The sequence below is a fragment of the Zonotrichia albicollis genome, chromosome 39 (genome assembly GCF_047830755.1).
Source record: "Zonotrichia albicollis isolate bZonAlb1 chromosome 39, bZonAlb1.hap1, whole genome shotgun sequence".
NCBI lineage: Eukaryota > Metazoa > Chordata > Aves > Passeriformes > Passerellidae > Zonotrichia > Zonotrichia albicollis.
The window spans coordinates 586,061-611,852 of record NC_133857.1 but is presented as its reverse complement, the minus strand read 5'-3'; the positions used below and the strand labels follow the sequence as shown (position 1 = coordinate 611,852).

The window sequence follows — 25,792 nt, the reverse complement described above, 5'->3', positions numbered from 1 at the left end:
GACGGACTGGGCCGAACCGGGATGTGTCCCCAGCCCAGCAGGTGCTGTCCGAGGCCCGCGGGCCGTGTTTGTGGCTGCAATGGGATGGACTGGGAGGGACTGGGACGGACTGGGATGGACTGGGACAAACTGGGAGGGACTGGGATGAACTGGGACAAACTGGGATACACTGGGACAAACTGGGCCGAACCGGGATCTCCCCCCAGCCCAGCAGGTGCTGTCTGAGGCCTGCGGGCCGTGTTTGTGGCTGCAATAGGATGGGACTGGGATGGACTGGGATGAACTGGGACAAACTGGGATGGACTGGGATGGACTGGGATGGACTGGGATGAACTGGGATGAACTGGTATCTCCCCCAGCCCAGCAGGTGCTGTCCGAGGCCCGCGGGCCGTGTTTGTGGCTGCAATGGGACGGGATAGGATGGGACTGGGACAAACTGGGATGGACTGGGACAAACTGGGATGAACTGGGATGAACTGGGCCAAACTGGGATGAACTGGGATGTGTCCCCAGCCCAGCAGGTGCTGTCCGAGGCCCGCGGGCCGTGTTTCCGCCTCCTGCGGGACGGCGGCCGCTGCGCGCTGCCCACCCTGCGCAACATCACCCGCCAGGTTTGCTGCTGCAGCCGCGTGGGCAAGGCCTGGGGGGGCTCCTGCCTGCTCTGCCCCCCCTTCGGATCCGGTGAGACCCCTCCCCAAAACCGGCGAGACCCCCCCTCAAATCGCGGGGAAAAAAATCCGGGTGAAAAAACTCAAAAATTGGGCCAAAATTGAGGCGGATTTTGAGTTCTTCCCTCCCTTTCCCGAAGTTTTTGGGGGGGCTGAAATTGCTGAGACCCCTCCTCAAATTGGGGAGACCCTCCCTGAAATAATGGGGAAAAAAATCCGGGTTTTTGGGGTGGTGAAAATCCCAAAAATCCGGCCCAAAAATGAGGCGGATTTTGAGTTCTTCCCTCCCTTTCCCGAAGTTTTTGGGGGGGCTGAAATTGCTGAGACCCCTCCTCAAATTGGGGAGACCCTCCCTGAAATAATGGGGAAAAAAATCCGGGTTTTGGGGGTGGTGAAAATCCCAAAAATCCGGCCCAAAAATGAGGCGGATTTTGTCCCAAAAATGAGGGGGGGGATCAGAATTTGGAGGGGGAGACCCCAAAATTTACATTGGGGGGGAAAAGGGTCTGGGAGGTCCCGGGAATTTGGGGAGGGGTCTGAAATATTCAGGATTCAGTACTCAGAAATTTGGGGATGGGTCCTGGAATTTGAGGAGGGGTCTAAAATTTGGGGAGGGGTCCCAAAAAATTGGGGAGAGGTCCAGGAATTTGGGGAGGGGTCCGGGAAATTGGGGAGGGGTCTAAAAATTTGCGGAGGGGTCCTGGAATTTGGGGAGGGGTCTGAGATGTCCAAGAGGGACCCAGAAATTTGGGGAGGGGTCCCAGGAATTTCTGGGGAGGGGTCCCAAAAATTTGGGGTGGGATCCCAAAAATTTGGGGAGGGATTCAGAATTTGGGGAGGGGTCCCAGAATTTGGGGAGGGGTCTGAGATATTCAGGAAGGACCCAGAAATTTGGGGAGGGGTCCCAGAATTTGGGGAGGGGTCTGAGATATTCAGGAAGGACCCAGAAATTTGGGGAGGGGTCCCAGAATTTGGGGAGGGGTCTGAGATATTCAGGAAGGACCCAGAAATTTGGGGAGAGGTCCCCGAATTTGGGGAGGGGTCTGAGATATTCAGGAAGGACCCAGAAATTTGGGGAGAGGTCCCAGAATTTGGGGAGGGGTCTGAGATATTCAGGAAGGACCCAGAAATTTGGGGAGAGGTCCCAGAATTTGGGGAGGGGTCTGAGATATTCAGGAAGGACCCAGAAATTTGGGGAGGGGTCCCAGAATTTGGGGAGGGGTCCCAAAGTCCCTGGAGGGAATTTTTCGGGATTTTTGGAGTGTTTTGGGCAAACAGAAGGCGGGGCTCAGACTGGGGGGATCCCCCCGTATTTTGGGGTGTCCCCTCCCCCCATTGCGAGCCCCCAGACCCATTTTGCCCCCGGGACCCCTCCCCAATTTCAGAGGGGTTCCGGGAGATCTGCCCCGCCGGGCCCGGCTATCACTACTCGGCCTCGGACCTGCGGATCAACACTCAGTACCTGGGGCAGGATGGGGCGGGGGTCCCGCTGGGACCCCCCCTCAGCGCCCCCACCACGACCCCCGGTGAGCCCCCCAAAATAAACCGGAGCCCCCCAAAAAAATCCGGGAAAAAAACCCCAAAAATAACCCCAAAATCACAAAAAAATGACCAAAATCCCACTAAAAAACCTCCTAAAATCCCCAATTTCCTCTGAAACCCCTCCTAACCCCCCCCGACCACCCCCACCACGACCCCCGGTGAGCCCCCCAAAAAAAACCCGGAGCACCCCAAAAAAATCCGGGAAAAAAAAACCAAAAAAAACCCCCAAAATCACAAAAAAATGACCAAAATCCCACTAAAAACCCTCCTAAATCCCCTAAAACCCCCAATTCCCTCTGAAACCCCTCCTAAAGCCCCCTGAGCACCCCCTCCCCAACACGACCCCCCGGTGAGCCCCCCAAAAAAACCCCGGAGCACCCTGAAAAAATCCGGGAAAAAAAACCCAAAATAAACGTGAAAAAAAACCCAACCCAAAATCACAAAAAAATGACCAAAATCCCACTAAAAACCCTCCTAAACCTCCTAAAACCCCCAATTCCCTCTGAAACCCCTCCTAACCCCCCCCGACCAACCCCCTCCCACCACGACCCCCGGTGAGCCCCCCAAAAAACCCCGGAGCCCCCCAAAAAAATCCGGGAAAAAAAACCAAAAAAAACCCCCAAAATCACAAAAAAACCCCCAAAATCCCACTAAAAACCCTCCTAAATCCCCTAAAACCCCCAATTCCCTCTGAAACCCCTCCTAACCCCTCCGACCAACCCCACCCACACCACGACCCCCGGTGAGCCCCCCCAAAAAAAACCCAGAGCACCCCAAAAAAATCCGGGAAAAAAAAACCCAAAAAAACCCCAAAAATCACAAAAAAATGACCAAAATCCCACTAAAAACCCTCCTAAAATCCCCAATTCCCTCTGAAACCCCTCCTAACCCCCCCTGAGCACCCCCCCACCACGACCCCCGGTGAGCCCCCCAAAAAAACCCCGGAGCCCCCCAAAAAATCCGGGAAAAAAAACCCCAAAAAAACGCCCAAAATCACAAAAAAATGACCAAAATCCCACTAAAAACCCTCCTAAAATCCCCAATTTCCTCTGAAACCCCTCCTAACCCCCCCTGAGCCACCCCCTCCCCACCACGACCCCCAGTGAGCCCCCCAAAAAACCCCGGAGCACCCCAAAAAAATCCGGGAAAAAAAACCCTGAAAAAAACCCCAAAAATCACAAAAAAATGACCAAAATCCCACTAAAAACCCCTCCTAAACTCCCCAAATTTCCCAAAACCCCCTAAATCCCCCCCAAAACCGCTCCTAAACCCTTCAATCCCTTCCTAAACCCCTCAAATCCCCCCCAAATCCCTCCTAAACCCCCCAAAATACCCCAAATCCCCTCCTAACACCCCCAAATTCCCCCAAAATCCCCCAAAACCCCTCCCAAATCCCCCCAAATCCCCTCCTAACCCCCCCAAATCGCTCCTAAACCCCCCAAAATCCCCTCAAACCCCTCCCAAACCCCCCAAAAATCCCTCCAAAATCCCCCCAAATCCCCTAAACCCCCCCAATTTAACCCTTTACTTTCCTCCCCAGCCTCGGAGCCCCCTCAGGCCGGGACCCCCCCCGCCGCCCCCAAATCCCCCCCAAATCTCCTCCTAAACCCCCCAAAATTGCGCATTTGGCCCCCCCAAATCACCTCTAAATTCCTAAAACCCCTCCTAAACACCCCAAAATCTCCCCAAATCCCCCCAAAACCCCTCCCAAAATCCCCAATTCCCTCTAAAACCCCTCCAACCCCCCCCAAATCCCCTCCTAACACCCCCAAATTCCCCCAAAATCCCCCAAAACCCCTCCCAAACCCCCCAAATCCCCTTCTAGACTCCCCAAATTCCCTCCTAACCCCCCCAAATCGCTCCTAAACCCCCCAAAATCCCCCCAAACCCCTCCTAAACCCCCCAAACTTCCACATTTGGCCCCCCCAAATCCCCTCTAAACCCCTAAAACCCCTCCTAAACACCCCAAAATCTCCCCAAATCCCCCCAAAACCCCTCCCAAAATCCCCAATTCCCTCTAAAACCCCTCCAACCCCCCCCCAAACCCCTCCTAAACCCACCCACAATCCCCCCAAATCCCCCCAAAACCCTTCCTAAACCCACTCTTAACCCCCCAAACCCCCCAAATTCCCCCCTAAACTCCCCTAAATCCCCCAAAACCCCCCTAAACCCCCCAAATTCATCCCAAATTCCCCCCAAATCCCCTCCTAGACCCCCTAAATCCCCTCAAAATCCCCCCAAAATCCCCCCAAATCCCCTCCTAACCCCCCCAAATCGCTTCTAAATCCCCCCAAAATCCCCCCAATTCCCCTAAACCCCCCCCAATTTAACCCTTTATTTTCCTCCCCAGCCTCGGAGCCCCCTCAGGCCGGGACCCCCCTGTCCCCCCAAATCTCCTAAACCCCCCAAAATCTCCCCAAATCCCTCCTAAACCCACCAAAATTCCACATTTGGCTCCCCCAAATCCCCTCTAAACCCCTAAAACCCCTCCTAAACACCCCAAAATCTCCCCAAATCCCCCCAAAACCCCTCCCAAAATCCCCAATTCCCTCTAAAACCCCTCTAAACCCCCCCAAACCCCTCCTAAACCCACCCACAATCCCCCCAAATCCCCCCAAAACCCCTCCTAAACCCACTCTTAACCCCCAAACCACCCAAATTCCCCCCTAAACTCCCCAAAATCCCCCCAAAATCCCCCAAAAGCCCCCTAAACCCCCCAAATTCATCCCAAATTCCCCCCAAATCCCCTAAACCCCCCCCCTCCCCCAAATTTAACCCCATTTTTTTCTCCCCCCCCCCCCCAGCCCCGGAGCCCCCCCGGGCCGGGACCCCCCCCGCCGCCCCCAAATCCCCCCAAACTCCCCCCCAAATCCCCCAAAACCCCCCCAAATCTCCCCAAATTCCCTAAACCCCCTCCCCAATTTAACCCTTTATTTCCCCGGGACCCCCTGCCACCCCCAAATCCCCCTAAACCCCCCAAAATCCCCTCAAAACCCCCCCAAATCTCCCCAAATCCCCTCCTAGACCCCCTAAATCCCCTCAAAACCCCCCCAAAATCCCCCCAAATCCCCTCCTAACCCCCCCAAATCGCTCCTAAATCCCCCCAAATCCCCTAAACCCCCCCCCCAAATTTAACCCCATTTTTTCTCTCCCCCCCCCACAGCCCCAGAGCCCCCCCGGCCGGGACCCCCCGGCAGCCCCCAAATCCCCCCAAACTCCCCACCAAATCCCCCAAAACCCCCCCAAATCTCCCCAAATTCCCTAAACCCCCTCCCCAATTTAACCCTTTATTTCCCCGGGACCCCCTGCCACCCCCAAATCCCCCTAAACCCCCCAAAATCCCCCAAACCCCCCCAAATCTCCCCAAATCCCCTCCTAGACCCCCTAAATCCCCTCAAAACCCCCCCAAAATCCCCCCAAATCCCCTCCTAACCCCCCCAAATCGCTCCTAAATCCCCCCAAACCCCCCAAATTCCCTAAATCCCCCTCCCCAATTTAACCCTTTATTTTCCTCCCCTGCCCCGGAGTCCCCTCAGGCCGGGACCCCCCGGCCCCCCCAGATCTCCTAAACCCCCCAAAATCCCCCCAAATCCCCTCCTAAACCCACCCACAATCCCCCCCAAATCCCCCCAAAACTCCTCCTAAACCCACTCTTAACCCCCCAAACCCCCCAAATTCCCCCCTAAACTCCCCAAAATCCCCCCCAAAATCCCCCAAAACCCCCCTAAACCCCCCAAATTCATCCCAAATTCCCCCCAAATCCCCTAAACCCCCCCCCCCAAATTTAACCCCATTTTTTCTCTCCCCCCCCACAGCCCCAGAGCCCCACCGGGCCGGGACCCCCTGGCAGCCCCCAAATCCCCCCAAACTCCCCACCAAATCCCCCAAAACCCCCCCAAATCTCCCCAAATTCCCTAAACCCCCTCCCCAATTTAACCCTTTATTTCCCCGGGACCCCCTGCCACCCCCAAATCCCCCTAAACCTCCCAAAATCCCCCAAACCCCCCCAAATCTCCCCAAATCCCCTCCTAGACCCCCTAAATCCCCTCAAAACCCCCCCAAAATCCCCCCAAATCCCCTCCTAACCCCCCCAAATCGCTCCCAAATCCCCCCAAACCCTCCAAATCCCCTAAATCCCCCTCCCCAATTTAACCCTTTATTTCCCTCCCCAGCCCCGGAGCCCCCTCAGGCCGGGACCCCCCCCGGCCCCCCCAAATCCCCCCCAAATCTCCTCCTAAACCCCCCAAAATCCCCCCAAATCCCTCCTAACACCCCCAAATTCCCCCAAAACCCCTCCCAAACCCCCCAAATCCCATTCTAGACTCCCCAAATCCCCTCCTAACCCCCCCAAATCGCTCCTAAACCCCCCAAAATCCCCCCAAACCCCTCCTAAACCCCCCAAAATTCCGCATTTGGCCCCCCCAAATCCCCTCTAAATTGCTAAAACCCCTCCTAAACACCCCAAAATCTTCCCAAATCCCCCCAAAACCCCTCCCAAAATCCCCAATTCCCTCTAAAACCCCTCCAACCCCCCCCCAAACCCCTCCTAAACCCACCCACAATCCCCCCAAAATCCCCCAAAACCCCTCCTAAACCCACTCTTAACCCCCAAACCCCCCAAATTCCCCCCTAAACTCCCCAAAATCCCCCAAAACCCCCCTAAACCCCCCAAATTCATCCCAAATTCCCCCCAAATCCCCTAAAGCCCCCCCCCAAATTTAACCCCATTTTTTCTCTCCCCCCCCTCCAGCCCCGGAGCCCCCCCGGGCCGGGACCCCCTGGCAGCCCCCAAATCCCCCCAAACTCCCCCCCAAATCCCCCAAAACCCCCCCAAATCTCCCCAAATTCCCTAAACCCCCTCCCCAATTTAACCCTTTATTTCCCCGGGACCCCCTGCCACCCCCAAATCCCCCTAAACCCCCCAAAATCCCCCAAACCCCCCCAAATCTCCCCAAATCCCCTCCTAGACCCCCTAAATCCCCTCAAAACCCCCCCAAAATCCCCCCAAATCCCCTCCTAACCCCCCCAAATCGCTCCTAAATCCCCCCAAACCCCCCAAATCCCCTAAACCCCCCTCCCAAATTTAACCCTTTATTTCCCTCCCCAGCCCCGGAGCCCCCTCAGGCCGGGACCCCCCCCGGCCCCCCCAAATCCCCCCCAAACCCCTCCTAAACCCCCCAAAATTCTGCATTTGGCCCCCCCAAATCCCCTCTAAACCCCTAAAACCCCTCCTAAACACCCCAAAATCTCCCCAAATCCCCCCAAAACCCCTCCCAAAATCCCCAATTCCCTCTAAAACCCCTCCAAACCCCCCCAAACCCCTCCTAAACCCACCCCCAATGCCCCCAAAATCCCCCAAAACCCCTCCCAAACCCCCCAAATCCCATTCTAGACTCCCCAAATCCCCTCCTAACCCCCCCAAATCGCTCCTAAACCCCCCAAAATCCCCCCAAACCCCTCCTAAACCCCCCAAAATTCCACATTTGGCCCCCCTAAATCCCCTCTAAACCCCTAAAACCCCTCCTAAACACCCCAAAATCTCCCCGAATCCCCCCCAAACCCCTCCCAAAATCCCCAATTCCCTCTAAAACCCCCCCAAACCCCTCCTAAACCCACCCACAATCCCCCCAAATCCCCCCAAAACCCCTCCTAAACTCACTCTTAACCCCCCAAACCCCCCAAATTCCCCCCTAAACTCCCCAAAATCCCCCAAAACCCCCCTAAACCCCCCAAATTCATCCCAAATTCCCCCCAAATCCCCTCCTAGACCCCCTAAATCCCCCAAACCCCCCAAATCCCCTAAACCCCCCCCCAAATTTAACCCCATTTTTTCTCTCCCCCCCCCACAGCCCCAGAGCCCCCCCGGCCGGGACCCCCCCGCCGCCCCCAAATCCCCCTGAACCCCCAAAATCCCCCCAAATCCCCCCCAAATCTCCTCCTAAACCCCTAAAACCCCTCCTAAACACCCCAAAATCTCCCCAAATCCCCCCCAAAACCCCTCCTAAACCCACTCTTAACCCCCCAAACCCCCCAAATTCCCCCCTAAACTCCCCTAAATCCCCCCAAAATCCCCCCAAATCCCCCTAACCCCCCAAATTCATCCCAAATTCCCCCCAAATCCCCTCCTAGACCCCGTAAATCCCCCCAAACCCCCCAAATCCCCTAACCCCCCCCCCTCCCAATTTAACCCTTTATTTCCCCCCCTCCAGCCCTGGAGTCCCCCCGGCCGGGACCCCCTGGCAGCCCCCAAATCCCCCCAAAACCCCCCCCAAATCTCCCCAAATTCCCTAAACCCCCTCCCCAATTTAACCCTTTATTTCCCTGGGACCCCCTGCCACCCCCAAATCCCCCTAAACCCCCCAAAATCCCCCAAACCCCCCCAAATCTCCCCAAATCCCCTCCTAGACCCCCTAAATCCCCTCAAAACCCCCCCAAAATCCCCCCAAATCCCCTCCTAACCCCCCCAAATCGCTCCTAAATCCCCCCAAATCCCCCCAAATTCCCCCCTAAACTCCCCAAAATCCCCCAAAAGCCCCCTAAACCCCCCCAATTCATCCCAAATTCCCCCCAAATCCCCTAAATCCCCCCCCCAAATTTAACCCTTTATTTCCCTCCCCAGCCCCGGAGCCCCCCCGGGCCGGGACCCCCCCGCCGCCCCCCCCCGGGCCCGAGGTGATCGTGGTGCCCCGGCCCAGCCCCCACTTTGGGGGGGGCCCTGCCCACCCTGAGCCCCCCGGAGCCGGGTGAGAATGGGGAGGGGGCTTGGGGGGGGGTTGGGGGGGATTTTGGGGGGGTTTGGGGGGGATTTGGGGCTGATTTTGGGGGGATTTTGGAGGGGTTTGGGGGGGATTTGGGGCTGATTTTGGGGGGATTTTGGAGGGGTTGGGGGGGGATTTGAGGCTGATTTTGGGGAGATTTTTGGGGGTTTGGGGGGGTTTCGGGGGGATTTGGGGCTGATTTTGGGGGGATTTTGGGTGTTGGGAGGGGGTTTTTGGGGGGATTTTGAGGTGATTTGTGGGGATCTGGGGAAATTTTGGGGCATTTGGGGAGATTCTGTGGAAATTTTGGGGGGATTTGGGGTGTTGGGAGGGGTTTTAGGGGGGATTTGGGGGTGATTTAGGGGGATTTGCGGAAATTTTGGGGGGATTTGGGGCTGATTTTGGGGGGATTTTGGGGGCGGTTGGGGTGTTGGGAGGGGTTTTTGGGGGGATTTTGGGGTGATTTGTGGGGATCTGGGGAAATTTTGGGGCATTTGGGGAAATTCTGTGGAAATTTTGGGGGGATTTGGGGTGTTGGGAGGGGGTTTTAGGGGGGGATTTGGGGGAAATTTTGGGGGGATTTTGGGGGATTTGGGGCTGATTTTGGGGGGATTGGGGGTTTGGGGGGGGTTTCGGGGGGATGTGGGGCTGATTTTGGGGGGATTTGGGGTGTTGGGAGGGGGTTTTTGGGGGGATTTTGAGGTGATTTGTGGGGATCTGGGGAAATTTTGGGGCATTTGGGGAGATTCTGTGGAAATTTTGGGGGATTTTGGGGGGATTTGGGGTGTTGGGAGGGGTTTTTTGGGGGGATTTTGAGGTGATTTGTGGGGATCTGGGGAAATTTTGGGGCATTTGGGGAAATTCTGTGGAAATTTTGGGGGGATTTGGGGTGTTGGGAGGGGTTTTAGGGGGGATTTGGGGGAAATTTTGGGGGATTTGGGGCTGATTTTGGGGGGATTTTTGGGGGTTTGGGGGGATTTGGGGCTGGTTTCAGGGAATTTGGGGTGTTGGGAGGGGGTTTTGGGGGGATTTTGGGGTGATTTGTGGGGATCTGGGGAAATTTTGGGGCATTTGGGGAGATTCTGTGGAAATTTTGGGGGGATTTGGGGTGTTGGGAGGGGTTTTAGGGAGGGATTTGGGGGAAATTTTGGGGGAAATTTTGGGGAGATTTGGGGCTGATTTTGGGGGGATTTTTGGGGGTTTGGGGGGATTTGGGGGGATTTGGGGCTGGTTTCAGGGGATTTGGGGTGTTGGGAGGGGGTTTTTGGGGGGATTTTGGGGTGATTTGTGGGGATCTGGGGAAATTTTGGGGCATTTGGGGAGATTCTGTGGAAATTTTGGGGGATTTTGGGGGGATTTGGGGTGTTGGGAGGGGTTTTAGGGGGGATTTGGGGGTGATTTAGGGGGATTTGCGGAAATTTTGGGGGATTTGGGGGTGATTTAGGGGGGATTTTGGGGGCGGTTGGGGTGTTGGGAGGGGGTTTTTGGGGTGATTTGTGGGGATCTGGGGAAATTTTGGGGCATTTGGGGAAATTCTGTGGAAATTTTGGGGGATTTTGGGGGGATTTGGGGTGTGGGGAGGGGTTTTTGGGGGGATTTTGGGGTGATTTGTGGGGATCTGGGGAAATTTTGGGGCATTTGGGGAGATTCTGTGGAAATTTTGAGGGATTTTGGGGGGATTTGGGGAGATTTTGGGGTGTTGGGGATGGAATTGTGGGGATTTAGGGGGTTTTAGGGGGGTATTGGGGGGTTTGAGGGGGATTTGGGGGGATTTGAGGGGGTTAAGGGGGATTTGGGGGGTTTCGGGGGAATTTTGGGGATTTTAGGGGGGATTTTGGGGGGTTATGGGGGGATTTTGGGGGGTTTGGGGGGATTGAGGGGATTTGGGAGGAATTGGAGGAGTTTAAGGGAGATTTAGGGGCATTTGGGGGGATTTGGGGGGAATTTAGGGGAAATTGGGGGCATTTAGGGAGATTTGGAAGGATTTTGGGGGGGTTGGGGGAGATATGGGGGGTTTTGGGGCTGATTTTGGGGTCATTTGGAGCTGATTTGTGGGGATTTGGGGGGATTTTGGGGGTTTGGGGGCGTTTTGGGGAGGGGTTGGGGAGATTTGGGGGAATTTTTTGGGTTTTGGAGGGTTTGGGAGGGTTAGGGGGATTTGGGGGTTTAGAGGGGGATTTGGGTGGGATTTGAGGGGGTTTAGGGGGAATTTTTGGGAAATTCCCAAAATTTTGGGGGGGGTTTGTTGAGATTTGGGGGTATTTGGGGGCGTTTGAGGGGGGATTTGGGGGCGTTTGAGGGGGGATTTGGGGAGGGTTTAGGGGGGTTTTGAGGGGATTTTGGGGTTAAAATCCCCTAAAAATCCCCCCAAATCCACATAAAAATCCTATAAATCCCCCCCAAATCCCCTAAAAACCCCAAAAAACCCCAAAATTCCCCTAAATCACCCCAAAATCCGCAGTGTCCCCGTGCCAGCGGGACCCCGATCCTGATCCCCAAATCCCAAAAAAATCCCCATAAAATCCCCAAAAAGTCCACTTAAAAACCCCAAAAAATCCCAAAAACAATCCCCCAAAAAACCCCAAAACATCCCCATAGAATCCCCATAAAATCCCCAAAATATTCCCATAAAATCTCCATAAAAACCCCAAAAAACCCCAAAAAATAAAAAAAAAAACCCCAAAAAATCCCCAAAATCCCATTAAATCCGCTAAAAACCCCCAAAACCCCAAAAATCCCCTAAACCTCCCCAACCCCCGCAGTGTCCCCGTGCCAGCATGACCCCGATCCCGATCCCCAAATCCCCAAAAAATCCCCATAAAATCCCCAAAAAATCTACCTAAAATCCCCATAAAATCCCCAAAAAATCCCCCCAAAATCCCCAAAAAAAACCCCATAAAATCCCCAAAATATTCCCAAAAAATCCCCAAAAATCCCATTAAATCCCATAAAAACCCCAAAAATCTCCTAAACCCCCCCAACCCCGCAGTGTCCCCGTGCCAGCACGACCCCGATCCTGATCCCCAAATCCCCAAAAAATCCCCATAAAATCCCCATAAAATCCCCATAAAAACCCCAAAATATCCCCAAAAAATCCCCAAAAATCCATAAAAAATCCCCAAAAAATCCCCCAAAAATCCCATTAAATCCCCTAAAAACCCCAAAAACCCCAAAAATCCCCTAAACCTCCCCAACCCCACAGTGTCCCCGTGCCAGCACGACCCCGATCCTGATCCCCAAATCCCCAAAAAATCCCCAAAAAATCCCCATAAAATCCCCAAAAAATCTACTTAAAAACCCAAAAAAATCCCGAAAAAATCCCCCAAAAATCCCCCAAAAACCCCATAAATCCCCTAAACGGCCCCAAATCCACAGTGTCCCGGTGCCAGCATGACCCCGATCCTGATCCCCAAATCCCCAAAAAATCCCCATAAAAACCCCATAAAAACCCCCAAAAATCCCCAAAAAATCCCCAAAAAATCCCTAAAAAATCCCAAAACATCCCCATAAAATGCCCATAAAATCCCCAAAATATCCCCATAAAAACCCCAAAAAATCCCCAAAAATCCCCAAAACATCCCCATAAAAACCCCAAAAAATCCCCAAAAATCCCCAAAAAATCCCCATAAAAACCCCAAAAAATCCCCAAAAATCCCCAAAAAATCCCAAAAAAAATCCCCAAAAAATCCCCATAAAATCCCCAAAATATCCCCATAAAAACCCCAAAAAATCCCCAAAAATCCATAAAAAATCCCCCAAAAAATCCCCCAAAAATCCCCAAAAAATCCCATTAAATCCCCTAAAAACCCCCAAAACCCCAAAACCCCCCTAACCCTCCCCAACCCCGCAGTGTCCCCGTGCCAGCGGGACCCGTCCGTGTGCGGCCCCGGGCGCTGCGTGCCCCGGGGGGGAGGGGGCTACACCTGCCTGTGCCGGGGGGGCTTCTGGCTCAGCCCCCAGGGGACCCATTGTGTGGGTGAGTGGGGAGGGGGCTCGGGGGGGATTTGGGGGGGATTGGGGGGGATTTGAGGACAATTTTGGGGGGATTTCAGGGGGTTTGGAGGAGTCCTGGGGGTCTCTGGGGGTCTTCTGGCTCAGCCCCCACGGCACCCACTGTGTGGGTGAGTGGGGAGGGGGCCCCGGGGGGGATTTGGGGAGGTTTGGGGGGGATTTGGGGGGATTTTGAGAGGATTTCAGGGGGTTTTGGGGGAGGATTTGGGGGTTTTGGGGGGATTTGGGGGGTCTTTGAGGGGCTTCTGGCTGAGCCCCCAGGGCACTCACTGTGTGGGTGAGTGAGGAGGGGGCTCCGGGGGGGGGATTTGAGGAGGTTTGGGGGTGATTTGGGGGGATTTGGGGGAATTTTGAGGGGATTTGAGGCGGGTTTGGGGGAGGATTTGGGGGTTTTAAGGGGATTGGGGGGTCTTTGGGGGGCTTCTGGCTGAGCCATCAGGGCACGCACTGTGTGAGTGAGTGGGGAGGGGGCTCCGGGGGGGATTTGGGGAGGGGGCTCGGGGGGATTTGGGGAGGTTTGGGGGGGATTTGGGGGGATTTTGAGGGGATTTGAGGGGGTTTTTGGGGGAGGATTTGGGGGTTATAAGGGGATTTGGGGGGTCTTTGGGGGGCTTCTGGCTGAGCCCCCAGGGCACTCACTGTGTGGGTGAGTGGGGAGGGGGCTTGGGGGGGATTTGGGGGGGTCCTGAGGGAGTTTGGGGGCATTAAAGGGTTTTTTGGAGAGGTTTATAGGGGTTTTGGGGGGATTTGGGGGGTCTTTGGGGGGCTTCTGGCTGAGCCCCCAGGACACACACTGTGTGGGTGAGTGGGGAGGGGGCTCGGGGGGGATTTGGGGGGATTGGGGGTGATTTGGGGGGATTTGGGGGGGATTTGAGGGGATCTGAGGGGTTTTGGGGGATTCTTGGGGTATTTAGGGGGGATTTGAGGGGGTTTTAGGGAGCTTCTGGCTGAGCCCCCAGGGGACCCACTGTGTGGGTGAGTGGGGAGGGGGCTCTGGGGGGGATTTGGGGAGGGGGCTCGGGGGGGATTTGGGGAGGTTTGGGGGTGATTTGGGGGGGATTTGAGGGGATCTGAGGGGTTTTTGGGGGAGGATTTGGGGGTTTTGGGGGGATTTGGGGGGGCCTTTTGGGGGCTTCTGGCTGAGCCCCCAGGGGACCCATTGTGTGGGTGAGTGGGGAGGGGGCTCAGGCAAATTTGGGGGGGATTTGGGGGGTCCTGAGGGAGTTTGGGGGCGTTAAATGTTTTTTTGGAGAGGTTTATAGGGATTTTGGGGGGATTTTGGGGGTCTTTGGGGGGCTTCTGGCTCAGCCCTCAGGGGACCCATTGTGTGGGTGAGTGGGGAGGGGGCTCCGGGAGGGATTTGGGGGGATTTTGGGGGGATTTGAGGGGATTTTGGGGGGCTTCTGGCTGAGCCCTCAGGGCACTCACTGTGTGGGTGAGTGGGGAGGGGGCTCGGGGGGGATTTGGGAAGGTTTGGAGGTGATTTGGGGGGATTTTGAGGGGATCTGAGGGGTTTTTGGGGGAGGATTTGGGGGTTTTAAGGGGATTTGGAGGGTCTTTGGGGGGCTTCTGGCTCAGCCCCCAGGGCATGCACTCTGTGGGTGAGTGGGGAGGGGGCTCGGGGGGGATTTGGGGGGGGTCCTGAAGGGACTTGGAGGGTCTTTGGGGGGGATTTGGGGAGTTTTGGGGTCTTTAAAGGTTCCCTGGTGGGTCCTGGGAGGTTCATGCTCTACTTGCCCCTCACCGGTGCCCACCTGTGCCCATTACCTGTGCCCACCTGTGCCCATTACCTGTGCCCACCGGTGCCCACCTATCCCCATTACCTGTGCTCACCTGTCACCATTACCTGTGCCCTCCTGTGCCCATCACCTGTTCCAACCTGTTCCACCTGTCCTGGTTACCTGTGCCCACCTGTGCCCACCTATCCCCATTACCTGTGCTCACCTATGCCCATTACCTGTGCCCTCCTGTGCCCATCTGAGCTCACCTGTGCCCACCTCTGCCCATCTGTGCCCATTACCTGAGCTCACCTGTGCGCCATTACCTGTGCCCTCCTGTGCCCATCACCTGTTCCAACCTGTGCCCACCTGAGCTCACCTGTCCCAGTTACCTGAGCCCACCTGTGCCCATTATCTGTGCCCATTACCTGTGCCCACCTGTGCCCATCACCTGTTCCAACCTGTGTCCACCTGAACTCACCTGGCACCATTACCTGTGCCCATTACCTGTGCCCATTACCTGTGCCCTTTACCTGTGCCCCCCTGTGCCTACCTGTCGCCATTACCTGTGCCCACCTGTCACCATTACCTGTGCCCATTACCTGTGCCCATTGCCTGTGCCCACCTGTCGCCATTACCTGTGCCCTCCTGTGCCCATCACCTGTTCCAACCTGTGCCCACCTGAGCTCACCTGTCCCAGTTACCTGAGCCCACCTGTGCCCATTACCTGTGCCCATTACCTGTGCCCTCCTGTGCCTGTCGCCATTACCTGTGCCCACCTGTCACCATTACCTCTGTTGCCATTACCTGTGCCCATCACCTGTTCCAACCTGTGCCCACCTGAGCTCACCTGTCCCAGTTACCTGAGCCCACCTGTGCCCATTACCTGTGCCCATTACCTGTGCCCATTACCTGTGCCCACCTGTCACCATTACCTGTGCCCACCTGTGCCCATTACCTGTGCCCTCCTGTGCCCACCTGTGCCCACCTGTCCTGGTTACCTGGGCCCACCTGTGCCCACCTGTCCTGGTTACATGAGCTCACCTGTGCCTGCTGTGCCCACCTATGCCCATCACCTGTGCTCACTTGTCCGCATTACCTGTGCCCACCTCTGCCCATCTGTGCCCACCTGTGCCCATTACCTGTGCCCCCCTGTGCCTACCTGTCACCATTACCTGTGCCCACCTGTTACCATTACCTGTGCCCATTACCTGTGCCCACCTGAGCTCACCTGTCGCCATTACCTGTGCCCACCTGTCACCATTACCTGTGCCCATTACCTGTGCCCACCTGTGCCTACCTGTCGCCATTACCTGTGCCCACCTCTGCCCATCTGTGCCCATTACCTGAGCTCACCTGTGCCTGCTGTGCCCACCTATGCCCATCACCTGTGCTCACCTGTCGCCATTACCTGTGCCCCCCTGTGCCCACCTGTTGCCATTACCTGTGCCCATTACCTGTGCCCATTACCTGTGCCCTGTGCAGACATTGACGAGTGCCGCCAGGTGCCCCCTCCGTGCTCCCCCGGGCGCTGCGAGAACTCCGTGGGCAGCTTCAGGTGCATCTGCGGGCCCGGCTTCACCTCCGAGCCCGCGGGCACCGAGTGCCGAGGTCAGCACACACCTGGGCACACCTGGGCACTCCTGGGGTACCCTAAACTACACCTGGGCACTCCTGGGGGGCACCCTAAACTACACCTGGGCACTCCTGGGGGGCACCCAAAACCACACCTAGGCACACCTGGGGGCACCCTAAATCACACCTGGGCACTCCTGGGGGCACCTGGGGATACCCTAAATCACACCTGGGCACTCCTGGGGGCACCCTAAACTACACCTGGGCACTTCTGGGGGGCACCCAAAACCACACCTAGGCACACCTGGGGGCACCCTAAATCACACCTGGGCACTCCTGGGGGCACCTGGGGGTACCCTAAACTACACCTGGGCACTCCTGGGGGCACACCAAACCACACCTGGGCACACCTGGGTGCACCAGGGTACTCCTGGGCACACCTAGGCACACCTGGGCACATCTCAAACCACACCTGGGCACTCCTGGGGGCACCCTAAACCACACCTGGACACTCCTGGGCACACCTGGGGGCACCTGGGAACACCCCAAACTACACCTGGGTGCACCTGTGCCCACCTGTGACCATTACCTGTGCCCTCACCTGTGCCCGCAGACATTGACGAGTGCGCCCAAGTGCCCGGGCCCTGCGCCCACGGGCGCTGCGAGAACCGACCGGGCGGGTACCAGTGCCTGTGCCCGGCGGGGTACCGGGGCAGTGGGGCAGAGCCGTGCCAGGGTGAGACAAACTGGGATATACTGGGATAAACTGGGATATACTGGGATATACTGGGGGAGAGTTTGGGGGCACTGGGAGGGACTGGGATAAACTGGGGAATGGTCTCTGTGCCCGGGCGGGTACCAGTGCCTGTGCCCGGCGGGGTACCGGGGCAGTGGGGCAGAGCCGTGCCAGGGTGAGACAAACTGGGATATACTGGGATAAACTGGGATGGACTGGGATATACTGGGATATACTGGGGGAGAGTTTGGGGGCACTGGGAGGGGCTGGGATAAACTGGGGAGGGGTCTCTGTGCCCAGGTGGGTACCAGTGCCTGTGGGTGTACCGGGGCAACAGGGCAGAGCCATGCCAGGGTGAGCACTGGGATAAACTGGGATATACTGGGAGGGACTGGGATAAACTGGGGAGGGGTCTCTGTGCCCAGGTGGGTACCAGTGCCTGTGGGTGTACCGGGGCAACAGGGCAGAGCCATGCCAGGGTGAGCACTGGGATAAACTGGGATATACTGGGAGGGACTGGGATATACTGGGATAAACTGGGAGGGACTGGGAGGGGCTGGGATAAACTGGGGAGGGGTCTCTGTGCCCGGGCGGGTACCAGTGCCTGTGCCCGGCAGGGTAGCGAGGTAGTGGGACAGAGCCCTGCCAGGGTGAGACAAACTGGGATATACTGGGATAAACTGGGAGGGGATTGGGATAAACTGGGGAGGGGTCTCTGTGCCCAGGTGGGTACCAGTGCCTGTGCCCGGGGGGGTACCGGGGGTCTGGCAGTGAACCCTGCCAGGGTGAGCACTGGGATAAACTGGGAGGGACTGGGATGGAACTGGGAATGGAGATTTGGGGCACTGGGAGGGACTGGGAGGGGTCTCTGTGCTGTGGGGTCAGTGGCCATTGGGGTCACTCTGTTATGGGGTCACCACGACCTGTGGTCACTTCTATGGGGTCATCACGACTCGGGGTCCCCCTTGATGTCCCCAGTGTCCCCTCAGACATCGACGAGTGCCAGAACTTGGGGTCACCATGACCTGTGGTCACTCTTATGGGGTCACCATCACCTGTGGTCACTCTTATGGGGTCACCATGACCTGTGGTCCTTGGGGTCACTGTTATGCGGTCACCATGACTCGGGGTCCCCCCTGATGTCCCCGATGTCCCCTCAGACATCGACGAGTGCGAGAACTTGGGGTCACCATGGCCTGTGGTCACTTGGGGTCACTGTTACTGGTCACCATGATCTGCGGTGGGGTCACCATGACCTGTGGTCACTCGGGGTCCCCCCTGATGTCCCCAATGTCCCCTCAGACATTGACGAGTGCCAGAACTTGGGGTCACCATGACTTAGGGCCACTGCTATGGGGTCACCATGACCTGTGGTCATTCGGGGTCCCCCCTGATGTCCCCAATGTCCCCTCAGACATCGACGAGTGCGAGAACCACCTGGCGTGTCCAGGCCAGGAGTGCGTCAACACCCCGGGCTCCTTCCGGTGCCAGCCCTGCCCCGACGGCTTCCACCTGCGCCAGGGCCGCTGCACAGGTACCGTGGCACCTGTGTGGCACCTCAGTGTCACCTGTGTGTCACCTGATGTCACCTCAGTGTCACCAGGAACCCCCTAGAGGAGTGCATGGGGTCACCACACCATGGGGTCTCCATGATTTGGGGTCTCCAAGAGTTTGGGGCCACCATGATTTAGGGGACTTGGAGACCCCATAACTCCTGTCCCCATGTCCCCCTGATGTCCCCATGTCCCCCCAGACGTGGATGAGAACTTGGGGCCACCATGCCATGGGATGACCATGACTTGTGGTCACTCTGTTATGAGGTCACCATGGCTTGGGGGACTTGGAGACTCCATAACTCCTGTGGCCACCACCCCCTGATGTCCCCATGTCCCCCCAGACGTGGATGAGATCTTGGGGCCACCATGCCATGGGATGACCATGACTTGTGGTCACTCTGTTATGCAGTCACCATGACTTAGGCAACTTGGAGACCCCATAACTCCTGTGGCCACCATCCCCTGATGTCCCCATGTCCCCCCAGAGGTGGATGAGAACTTGGGGTCACCATGCCATGGGATGACCATGACTTGTGGTCATCACACCATGGGGTCACCATGGTTTGGAGAACTTGCAGACCCCATAACTCCTGTGGCCACCACCCCCTGATGTCCCCACGTCCCCCCAATGTCCCCCTGGTGACCCCGATGTCCCCCAAGCTGTGGATGAGAACTTGGGGTCACCATGATTTATGGTCACTCTGGTATGGGATCACCATAACTTGGGGTCACCATAACTTGGGGAACTTGGAGACCCCATAACTCCTTTCCCCACATCCCCCTGGTGTCCCCACGCCCCCTTGATGTCCCCAGTGTCCCCCTGGTGACCCCGATGTCCCCCCAGATGTTGACGAGTGCTCGGGGGGCTCCCCCTGCGCCCCCCACGGCCGCTGCCTCAACACCGTCGGCTCCTTCCGCTGCGAGTGCCAGCGCGGCTACCGCGCCACCGCCGGCGCCACCGCCTGCCACGGTGAGCAGGGACCCCCCTGGGGACACCCCGGAGGTGCCACCACCCCTGGGTGACATCTCCTGGTGGCCCCACAGACATCAACGAGTGCCTGGAGGGCGATTTCTGCTTCCCGCACGGCGAGTGCGTCAACACGGCCGGCTCCTTCCGCTGCCTCTGCGCCGACGGCTTCACCGCCACTGCCGACGGCACCGCCTGCACCGGTGGGTGGCACCCGGGGACACCTGGGGACAGCGGGGTGGCACCAAGGGGGCACCTGAGGGGTGGTGGTGGTGGTGGTGATGGGGTTGGGGTGGGTTTTGGGGGGTTGGGGTTGTGGTGTTTTGGTCCTTGTGGCTTTGGCTGGGGTTGTTCCGGTCTTGGTGTCACCATCCCAGTTCTGGTGTCACCAGGGTTGTCCCAATCCCAGTGTCCCTTTCCCAGTACTGGTGTCCCCATGGTCATCTCGATCACAGTGTCCCCATGGTCATCCCGGTGTCCCCATGGTGGTTCCAGTCCCAGTGTCCCCATGCCAGTCCTGGTGTCCCCATGGCTGTCCCACTCCTGGTGTCCCCATCCCAGTCCTGGTGTCCCCAGCATTGTTCCAGTCCTGGTGTCACCATGGTCATCCCAATGTCCCCAACCCCAGATATGGACGAGTGCCAGCTCAGGGCCGTGTGCGCCGGTGGCCACCACACCCACCCCATTACCAAATCCCAAACCCCAAATCCCAAATCCCAAATCCCAAACCCCAAATCCTGAATCCCAAACCCCAAATCCCAAATCCCAAATCCCAAATCCCAAATCCCAAATCCTGAATCCCAAACCCCAAATCCCAAACCCCAAACCCCACATCCCAAACCCCAAACCTCAAACCCCAAATCCCAAACCCCAAATCCCAATGTCCCAAACCCCAAACCCCAAATCCCAAATCCTGATGTCCCAAACTCAAAACCCCAAACCCCAAACCCCAAACCCCAAATCCCGATGTCCCCAACCCCAGACGTGGACGAGTGCCAGCGCGGGGCCGTGTGCGTGGGCGGGCGCTGCCTCAACACCGAGGGCTCCTTCCAGTGCCAATGCCCGGCCGGGTTCCGCACCGACGACGCCAAGGCCGAGTGCCGCGGTGAGCAACGGGAATCACGGGAATAACGGGAATCACGGGAATGGGGAATGGGGAATGGGAATAACGGGAATGGGAATAATGGGAATGGGAATAACGGGAATGGGGAATGGGTAATGGCAATGGGAATGGGAATAACGGGAATGGGAATAATGGGAATGGGAATAACGGGAATAACAGGAATAACGGGAATGGGAATGGGAATGGGAATAACGGGAATGGGAATAACGGGAATGGGAATAATGGGAATGGGAATAACGGGAATAACGTGAATGGGGAATGGGGAATGGGAATGGGAATAACGGGAATGGGAATAATGGGAATGGGAATAACGGGAATAACGGGAATGGGAATAACGGGAATGGGAATAATGGGAATGGGAATAACGGGAATAACGTGAATGGGAATAACGGGAATAACGGGAATGGGAATAACGGGAATGGGAATAATGGGAATGGGAATAACGGGAATAACGTGAATGGGAATAACGGGAATAACGGGAATGGGAATAACGGGAATGGGAATAATGGGAATGGGAACGGGAACTGGAGCAGGAACGGGAGCAGGAACAGGGATGTGGGGCACCTGGGATATGGGGTGGGAATGTGGGATATGGGATGGGGATGTGGGATATGGGATGGGGATGTGGGAAATGGACAGTGGGGAATGGGGTGGGAGTTTAGGGAAAGGGATGGGAATGGGGACACCAGGACTCCCCATATCCCTGTGTTCCCACCCCATCCCAATGTCCCCAGTCCTGATGTCCCCAATTGTCCCCATCCCGATGTCCCCAATTGTCCCCATGTCCCAGACGTGGACGAGTGCCAGGAGTACGGGGCCGGGCTGTGCGGGGCTCAGCGCTGCGAGAACATTCCGGGCTCCTATCGCTGCGTGCCCGAGTGCCAGCCGGGATTCCGGCCCGGGGACGGCGGGGACTGCATCGGTGAGGGGTTGGGATTGGGGTTGGGATTGGGGTTTGGGATATGGGATTGGAATATGGGATATGGGATATGGGATTGGGGATATGGGATATGGGATATGAGATATGGGATATGGGATATGGGATATGGGATATGGGATTGTGCCCAAGTGCCAGCCGGGATTCCGGCCCGGGGACGGCGGGGACTGCATTGGTGAGGGGTTGGGATTGGGGTTTGGGATATGGGATTGGAATATGGGATTGGAATATGGGATTGGAATATGGGATATGGGATATGGATATGGATATGGGATATGGGATTGTGCCCGAGTGCCAGCCGGGATTCCGGCCCGGGGATGGCGAGGATGGCATTGGTGAGGGGTTGGGATTGGGGATTTGGGATTTGGTATCAGGATGGAGATATGGGGTATGGGATGGGGGATATGGGGTATGGGAACTGGGCTGGGGATGTGGAGACTGGAATGGAGATATTGGGAATACAGGAATATGGGGACTGGGATGGGGACACTGGGATTGGGATGGGAATGGGGACACTGGGACTGGGATGGGAATGGGGAAATGGGGATTGAGATTGGGATATGGGATGGGAATAGGGACTGGCATGGGAATGGGGACACTGGGATTGGGATGGACACAGGGATGGAGGTGGTCCGGGGTTCTGAATGTCCCCATCCTGATGTCCATGATTGTCCCCAATGTCCCCATCCTGCTGTCCCCACTGCAGACGTGGACGAGTGCCAGGAGTACGGGGCCGGGCTGTGCGGGGCTCAGCGCTGCGAGAACATTCCGGGCTCCTATCGCTGCGTGCCCGAGTGCCAGCCGGGATTCCGGCCCGGGGACGGCGGGGACTGCATCGGTGAGGGGCTGGGATTGGGATATGGGATTGGGGATTTGGGATTTGGGGTTTGGGATTTGGGATTGGAATATGGAATATGGGATATGGGATATGGGATTTGGGATATGGGATTTGGGATATGGGATATGGGATTGTGCCCGAGTGCCAGCCGGGATTCCGGCCCGGGAACGGTGGGGACTGCATTGGTGAGGGGTTGGGATTGGGGTTTGGGATTTGGGATTGGGATTGGGATATGGGATTTGGGAATTTGGGAATTTGGGATTAGGATGGGGACATGGATATGGGACTGGGATGGGAATGGGGACATGGGGACACAGGGACAGGGATGGACATGGGGACACAAGGACTAGGATGCACACAGGGACTGGGCTGGGCACACAAGGGGACAAAGTCCATCCCTGGGGGGTGACCAAGGACCTCAGGATGTCCCCAACCCTTCGTCCCACCAGACGTGGACGAGTGCTCCAACGGGACCCTGTGCGGTGCCCACGCCACCTGCCACAACCTGCCCGGCTCCTTCCAGTGCGCCTGCGACCCCGGCTATGAGACCGCCCGGCACGGCCACCACTGCGTGGGTACGGCCACCAGCCTGGGGCAGGGCCACCAACCCTGGGGACACCCAAATCCCTGTCCCTGTGTCCTTGTGTCCATCCCTGTGTCCCCATTCCTGACCCATCCCAATTCCTGCTACCCCGGCTATGAGACCGCCCGGCACGGCCACCACTGCGTGGGCACGGCCACCAACCTGGGGACACGGCCACCAACCCTGGGGACACCCAAATCCCTGTTCCTGTGCCCCAAATCCCTGTCCCTGTGTCCCCATTCCCACCCCAAATCCCAAATCCCCCAAATTTCCAACTCCTAATACCCCAAATCTCCCAAATCCCAAATCCCCAAACCCCCCAAACCCCAAATTCCCAATCCCAAATCCCAAATTCTCAACCCCAAACCCCCCAAACCCCAAACCTCCAGCCCCAAATCCCAAATCCCCAAATCCCAAACCCCCCAAATCCCCCAAACCCCAAATCCGCCAATCTCAACCCCCAAAATATCAAACCCCAAATCCAAATCCCCCAACCCCAAATCCCCAACCCCAAATCTCCCAAACCCCAAACCCCCAAGTCCCCTGATCTCAACTCCCAAAATGTCAAACCCCCAAATCCCCCAATCTTAACCCCCAAAATGTCAAACCCTCCAAATCCCAAACCCCAAACCTCCAACCCCAAATCCCAAATCCCCAATCCCAAACCCCCATCCCCAAATCTCAAATCCCCAACCCCAAATCCCAAACCCCCCAAATACCCAACCCCGAATCCCAAACCCCAAATACCCAACCCCAAACCCCAAATCCTGAATCCCCAACCCCAAACCCCGAATCCCCAAACCCAAATCCCCCAAATCCCCAACCCCAAATCCCAATTCCCCAAATCTCAAATCCCCAAACCCCAAATCCTAAATCCCTCAAACCCCAAACCCCAAACCCCAGATCCGAAATCCCCAAACCCCAAATCCGAAATCCCCAAACCCCTAACCCCAAATCCCCAAACCCCAAACACCAAATCCCCAAACACCAAACCCCAAATCCCAAACATCAAACCCCAAACCCCAAACCCCAAATCCCCCAAATCCCAAACCCCAAACCCCCATCCCCAAATCTCAAATCCCCAAACCCCAAATCCCAAATCCCTCAAACCCCAAACCCCAAATCCCAAATCCGAAATCCCCAAACCCCAAATCCGAAATCCCCAAACCCCAAATCCCCAAACCCCAAATCCCCCAACCCCAAACCCCAAATCCCAAACCCTAAACCCCACATCCCCAATCCCAAATCCCCTAAACCCCAAACCCAAATCCCCCAAATCCCAATTCCCCAAATCTCAAATCCCCAAACCCCAAACACCAAACCCCAAATCCCCAAACCCCAAATCCCCAAACCCCAAATCCGAAATCCCCAAACCACAAATCCGAAATCCCCAAACCCCAAATCCCCAAACCCCAAACCCCAAACCCCAAACCCCAAATCCCCCAAATCCCAAACCCTAAACCCCACATCCCCAATCCCAAATCCCCTAAACCCCAAACCCAAATCCCCCCAACCCCAAATCCCAATTCCCCAAATCTCAAATCCCCAAATCCCAAACCCCAAACCCCAAACCCCAAACCCCAAATCCCCCAAATCCCAAACCCTAAACTCCACATCCCCAATCCCAAATCCCCTAAACCCCAAACCCAAATCCCCCAAATCCCAAATCCCAATTCCCCAAATCTCAAATCCCCAAACCCCAAATTCCAAATCCCCAACCCCAAACCCCGCAGACGTGGACGAGTGCCAGACCCTCCGCGGCGTTTGCGGGGCCGAGCGCTGCGAGAACGTCGAGGGCTCCTTCCTGTGCCTGTGCCCCGACTCCCGGCAGGAGTTCGACCCCGTCAGCGGCCGCTGTGGGGCCCTGCCCACCCCACAGAGCCCCGAAATCCGAGCCCAGATCCCCCAAATGCGGCCCCAAACCCCACAGAGCCCACAAATCCCCCAGAACCCACAAATGCGACCCCAAAGTCCCGAAATCAGACCCCAAACCCCCCAAATTGGACCCCAAACCAGACCCCAAACCCCCCAAATCCGACCCCAAAGTCCCGAAATCAGACCCCAAATCCCCCAAATTGGACCCCAAACCAGACCCCAAAGCCCTGAAATCAGACCCCAAAGCCCCCAAACTGGACCCCAAACCAGACCCCAAACTCCCCAAACCAGACCCCAAAGTCCTGAAATCAGACCCCAAACCCCTCAAATTGGACCCCAAACCAGACCCCAAACTCCTCAAACCCGACCCCAAAGTCCCGAAATCAGACCCCAAAGCCCCCAAACCAGACCCCAAAGCCGACCCCAAAGTCCTGAAATCAGACCCCAACCCCCCCAAAGCCGACCCCAAACCCCCCAAAGCCGACCCCAAAGCCCTGCTGGGGATTTTGGGGTGGCCTCGTGTTTCAGTAGGGCCTGTGGGGTCCTGGCCCCCAACGTGACCCACCCGCAGTGCTGCTGCACGCTGGGGTGGGCATGGGGGGCACAGTGCCCCGGGCAGCCCTGCCCCGCACCTGGCACAGGTGAGGGACACCCCAAAAACCCCGGGTGGGATTTGGGGGGATTTAGGATCGATTTGGGGAGATGTAGGGGAAATTTGGGGTGGGTTTTGGAGATATGAGGGGATTTGGATGGGATTTGGGTTGGGCGTGGGGGGCACAGTGCCCTGCCCAGCCCTGCCCCGCACCTGGCACAGGTGAGGGACACCCCAAAAACCCCGGGTGGGATTTGGGGGGATTTTGGGGGGATTTAGGGGTGGTTTTTGGATATATGAGCAGATTTGGGGT

General features: G+C 57.0%; 1 protein-coding gene across 1 annotated transcript in view; it reads left to right on the top strand.

Annotated features, from left to right (window-relative positions):
- LTBP4 (latent transforming growth factor beta binding protein 4) overlaps positions 1–25,792 on the top strand; it is a gene marked incomplete at its 5' end in the record, with an annotated part of 61,948 nt that overhangs the window by 20,208 nt on the left and 15,948 nt on the right. The window contains 15 exon segments of the mRNA XM_074531821.1: positions 514–681; positions 2,054–2,194; positions 8,830–8,953; positions 11,430–11,449; positions 12,819–12,944; positions 16,183–16,308; positions 16,886–17,008; positions 18,423–18,542; positions 19,409–19,534; positions 19,609–19,734; positions 20,514–20,636; positions 21,445–21,576; positions 22,298–22,429; positions 22,879–23,004; positions 24,746–25,528. Coding sequence (XP_074387922.1) covers positions 514–681; positions 2,054–2,194; positions 8,830–8,953; positions 11,430–11,449; positions 12,819–12,944; positions 16,183–16,308; positions 16,886–17,008; positions 18,423–18,542; positions 19,409–19,534; positions 19,609–19,734; positions 20,514–20,636; positions 21,445–21,576; positions 22,298–22,429; positions 22,879–23,004; positions 24,746–25,528 — 2,496 coding nt within the window.